Source organism: Micropterus dolomieu, linkage group LG11, assembly GCF_021292245.1.
Source record: "Micropterus dolomieu isolate WLL.071019.BEF.003 ecotype Adirondacks linkage group LG11, ASM2129224v1, whole genome shotgun sequence".
In the NCBI taxonomy this organism is placed as follows: domain Eukaryota; kingdom Metazoa; phylum Chordata; class Actinopteri; order Centrarchiformes; family Centrarchidae; genus Micropterus; species Micropterus dolomieu.
The window spans coordinates 13,802,166-13,807,774 of NC_060160.1; the positions used below are offsets into that span (position 1 = coordinate 13,802,166).

Consider the following 5,609-nt stretch of genomic DNA (forward strand, 5'->3'; position numbering starts at 1 on the left):
AAAGGAACCACTCTAAGCTGGTTTAAGTCCTATTTATCAGATCGATTTCAGTTTGTACATGTTAACGATGAGTCCTCCATGCACGCCAAAGTTAGTCATGGAGTTCCTCAAGGATCTGTCCTCGGACCAAACCTCTTCACTTTATATATGCTTCCCTTAGGCAATATTATCAGGAAATATTCAATAAACTTTCATTGTTATGCAGATGATACTCAGTTATATCTATCGATCAAGCCAGATGAAACTCATCAGTTAGCTAAACTTCAAATGTGCCTTCAGGATGTTAAAACCTGGATGACCTGTAATTTTCTAATGTTAAACTCAGATAAAACTGAAGTTTTTGTTCTGGGGCCTAAGCACCTCCGTGACACATTATCTAAAGATATAGTTTCCCTTGATGGCATCGCCCTGGCCTCCAGCACGACTGTGAGGAATCTTGGAGTTATCTTTGATCAGGACATGTCGTTTAAGTCTCACGTTAAGCAAATTTCAAGGACTGCCTTTTTTCACCTACGTAATATTGCGAAAATCAGGAATATTCTGTCTAAAAATGATGCAGAAAAACTAGTCCATGCATTTGTTACTTCTAGGCTGGATTACTGCAATTCTTTATTATCAGGCTGCTAGAAAAAGTCCATTAAGACTCTTCAGCTAATCCAGAATGCTGCAGCACGTGTTCTGACAGGAACCAGGGAAAAGAGATCACATTTCTCCTGTCTTAGCTTCTCTGCATTGGCTTCCAGTAAATAGATAATAATAAATAAAAAAAAAAAATAGAATTTATAATCATTCTTCTTACCTACAAAGCTCTTAATGGTCAGGCACCATCTTATCTTAAAGAGCTCATAGTACCTCACTACCCCACCAGAGCACTGCGCTCCCAGAATGCAGGGTTTCTTGTGGTTCCTAGAGTCTCCAAAAGTAGACTAGGAGCCAGCGTGTTCAGCTATCAAGCTCCTCTCCTGTGGAACCAGGTTCCAGTTTGGGATCAGGAGGCAGACACCATCTCCACATTTAAGAGTAGGCTTCAGACTTTCCTCTTTGATAAAGCTTATAGTTAGGGCTGGCTCAGGTGAGTCCTGAACCATCCCTTAGTTATGCTGCTATAGGCCTAGACTGCCGGGGGATTTCCTATGATGCACTGAGCTCCTCTCTCCTCTACTTTCTCTCCCTCTGTATGCAACCTCATCCCATTATTGCATGTTACTAACACAACTTCTCCCCTTTCCGGTAGTCTTGTGCTTTCTTGTCCCTCTCCTCTCTCCTCCTATCACTTCCTGCAGGTGTTTCTGGCTCTGGAGCTGAGGAGTCTGGATCTGTGGCTGCGGGTCACCTGCTGCTCCCGTGTTCCTGCTCGACACCCTCTGCTACAACAATTATTGTTACTAGTCCTATTGTTATTATTGTTATTATAATCATTAACATTACGATTATTATCATTAACACTACTATACATATCTATACCATTTTTCATTTAGTCATTTAGTCTATAGCAACATCACCTTTACTGTCTGTACCTCTGTGTGTATATTATGTAGGCTGCCTCCCTCCCCTCTCTCTCCTTCCATCCCTCTCTCTCTCCCTCTCTCTCTCCTTCACCCCCAACCGGTCGAGGCAGATGGCCGCCCACCCTGAGCCATGGTTCTGCTCGAGGTTTCTGCCTCTTAAAAGGAAGTTTTTCCTTACCTCTGTCGCCTAGTGCTTGCTCTTGGTGGGAATTGTTGGGCTTCTGTAAATAACATCATAGAGTATGGTCTAGACCTGCTCTTTTATGAAAAGCGCTGTGAGATAACTGTTGTTGTGATTTGGTGCTATATAAATAAAATTGAATTGAATTGAATATCTATAGTGGATGATGTCTTGTTCATAAAGAGATAGTTATCCATAGTATCACAGTACAGTATTATTTATTTCAGCTTATGATGGTTAATACGTTAGCAGATTATGTTAACAAACTAAAGACAGATATTGCTGTATAACGGACATCACTGAGTCAGTTTGCTGACTTTATGACTATTCTCTTCTTGTGCTAGCATTACACTGTTTAACATTTACTCTTATTCTATAATTGTCATTGTGGCCACAGTAACATAGGCTTGCTTTAAGCTAGTGAGTCCGTAGTACTGAGTATCGAAAACTGTCAAGTATTGAACTTGGATTTTGAACACTTGGACAGTTTCTTGGCTTGTTTGTGAATTCTTTGATCAGATCTTTCCTGTTTAAAATCAGGCAGCCTTTCTAACTTTAGGCTAGATTTCATTTTGTTTTTATTTATTTATTTTATTTAAAGAGTATGAAATATTTTATTAAATTTTGTTATTTATTACTTTTTTGTTTCAGTATTTGGATATATCCAGTCTAAACATTCTGGAATAAGCTTGTAAAATACTCACCATGAGAAAATGTAAGTTTGCTAAAACCCCTGAATTCCCAGAAAAGCTAAAGAGCATATGACCTCAGTATCCTTAATGCTCGCTACAGCCCTGATCAAGCTGCTCGATTTCGACACTTTTCATCCTTCTGCTATTGAGGAGGAAGTAAACTAATAATTAATCTAGTCTTATTTGGAATGTAATATAACCAAATGTAAAATCTTTGAGCATTTCTTCTTAAATGTTTTAAAGCCAGCAAACCCTTTTGTTATTTTTGCAAATTTGAACTGACAGATTGATGCAGTTGTATAGCAGCGGTGTTGTGGAGCTCACCTCAGACATCTTGTGTGCTCTGTAGGGAGACTTGGAGCACTGCAGCAGCTGAGCTGCCAGGTTGCAGTCTTTCCTGTACAGGTCCTGTAAGAAGCAGAAAAACGAATCCCAGTCACTAAATTCATGCTTTTCTTGTTGTCATTATGGCCACCTGATGGTTGAAGTATGCTTTTGACTAAGGATTATTTTCAAACACCCTCAGGAAAAAATACGTAACCCGCCTTATAATTGTAGTTGAATTATTTTTTAAATTTAGCAAATTTTACTAACTTGGTGGTAATAATTATACAGTTATGTACAACAAATCTAAAAATAAAATATATTTACTATTTAGGAGGTATTTATGAATTAATTATGGTTCATGGGGAAACAAAACTAGGACTCTGGCATGACTGAGGTAACAATAATTTCCACTGGAAAATTGGGATTAATAGCCCACTGGATTAGGCAATTCATTGATTTATTGACCTGTCAAATCAACTGAACAAATTCATCCATTGAAGTTAGAAGAGTTTAATTAGCACAGATTTTTCACCTTGGCTATATTATTTTACTAGGTTGCCATCAGGGGTTTGCACGATCTTAATAACACCACTGAACATTTTCATTTGTAATATATCTTGTATCTGCACAGTGCTAATTATCTGTGCTAATTATTTTTTCGACTTGTGTGAAACAGTGCATTCACTTATCTGCACCTTCCAGCCTAGGGAAACTAGTACAGCATAATTTATCTCTTTTTCTGTGCTTCTGTACTATTTCAGAGCAGAGTGAGGGTGATGCTTGGTTCAGTTGTTTTGTATGTTTATGGATGCAAGTGTTTGTGTGGGTGGTTAGCTTGTGTAGCTCACTTGCTTGTCCTCTCCCTCCTCTGTGAAATCCATCTACCCGTAAAGGTCAGTTCTTGCTGCACTGTAGCCTCCCTGTGCCTCCATCACACCACAGCCCCGACAATACTTACCATAACATCAAAGGTTTCTCTTTGACAGTTTCAACTCCCCCACTAGTTAACAGGGAATACTTTTTCAGTCAATCTTTTCATTTTATCGCCAGGGGACATTTGGGCTCCTTTTTGTGGATAGTTCAAATAGACCTTTGAGACCCAGGGTTGTCTTAGTTAACGTGAGTTATGTTTCTCACAGGAATGTCAGCCACCAGCGGGGTGGTGAGCCCGCTGGTGGCTGACATTCCTGCTGTGAAAAGTATCCAGATCATCTTTTCCAAAGCGGGTGTAAACTGTTCTGCAAAATATGCAATTTTATAGTCCATCATAAAAAGAAATCATCTATTGACAAACACTTTGCTACCGCTAAACATACATGGAGAGAATGTCAGATAAGTCAAATCACTGTGACACAGGCTGTCGTACACCGGTCAAGTGCAAGTGCTGAAAGAATCAAGGTAAGTCGGTTTAAATATACATGGTTAGGGTTAGGCTTGCGAAATCCTGGAGGGACTGTGTAATTATTCATCTATACCAAAATAAAAAAAAAAATCAAATCTACTTTTGCAATTTTCACTTATTCATTCAATTTCATCTAAAAGCCGAAGAACATAGCAGTTGTGTAGGAAAGCTGCCGCAAAATCGCAAAAATCAAGCATTTTAGGCTGAAACAATCACAAAAAAGGCCCGCAAAATCCTGGAGGGACTGAGTTATGACAGTTTCTTGTGGCTTTGTATAAAACTGGTATTCGTGCAATCCATGCTTACTAGTATAACTAGTAAGATTATGAGACCATGGACCCCTTGGCACCCATATGCTCCAATGTAGAAGGGATGGGAGGCCCTCTACAATACAAGACCTAGACTGAGAGACGAGATTGAATGGTTTTATCACTTAAGAGTAATATAAATGCAACACTTTTTATTCAATATGGTGCATTTCTTTTTCAGTTCACAGGCATGACACATTTAAAAGGTTATTTACTTGATCCCATGTTAAAAGCAGTAAATTTAAAGCTTGCTCTCTGGAGGAAATCCCCGCCTCGCTGCTAGCTCTAAATGGGACACTCATTCTCCTCCCACTCAAAATGAACCCTGACTCCAATCAGCCTGGCTGGATCTGAGGGGATTGTCAAAATATTCTATAGCTCAGAAGTGCTAAAACTGCCATAGACCTAAGAGAGAAAATCTAAACTAACCTGGAGCCCCCAGTAGGAATACCAGTAAAATCACTTCAAAGAAAGTGAGGCACCAGATTGCCACATAGCCCTGAGCTCAGATCCACGCAGCCCTGGCTCCAGATTCTGCCAGCCCTGAGGATGCCCATTGATTTCAGTATAATCACTGTAAAAACACCCAGTGGCTTAGAGTTAATTCCTCTATCTGCTGTGGCCCCTTGAAGCACAAATATCCAGGATGTTGCAGAAATACAGTGGATATGAGCCATATACAAATAGTAGGTTCACAGAAGGCTGCCAGTGTGACACGAGAAAGTGTTTCCATCAGGAAAATAAGCTTTATGAAGTCTCCCAAGCCAGCTGTTGTTTAGGTGCTAACAAGGCTGGATTACTGACCAGGCAAGGAAAGCAACCACCCCAGTGCCCCAGATCTCTGTGGCCCTGAATGCCACAGCCTACTGCTGAAGTTGTGGGCCCTGCAGGTGAAATATAATGTCCTCAACTGTAGTCGCATAAAACAAAAAAGTTCAGATGCTGTACAAGTGAGCTTACATGCACAATGCTGACAGAGATGTCAGTGGGAGCCCATATTACATGATGCAGCCCGGGGTACTCACGTTGTCCTCTCTGAGTTTATTGATGGTGATTTTCGCTTCCATGAGGTGGTTGTTGAGGACAATGATTTCTCGGCTGAGGGCTCTCTTTTCCTCTTCATGGTGGTGGGACTGCAGTGTGAGAGAAGGAATCGACAGGGGAGGGGGGGGGGGGGGGGGTGGGGGGGGG

At 40.6% G+C, this 5,609-nt stretch overlaps 1 protein-coding gene across 1 annotated transcript in view; it reads right to left on the bottom strand.

Moving 5' to 3' along the window:
* The window catches only part of LOC123979405 (brain-enriched guanylate kinase-associated protein), a 58,854-nt gene that overhangs the window by 1,432 nt on the left and 51,813 nt on the right, over nucleotides 1–5,609 (bottom strand). Inside the window, exons 5-6 of the mRNA XM_046063318.1 lie at nucleotides 5,444–5,551; nucleotides 2,706–2,789 (exon numbers count right to left, since the gene is read on the bottom strand). Coding sequence (XP_045919274.1) covers nucleotides 2,706–2,789; nucleotides 5,444–5,551 — 192 coding nt within the window. The remainder of the gene's footprint in view (nucleotides 1–2,705; nucleotides 2,790–5,443; nucleotides 5,552–5,609) is intronic.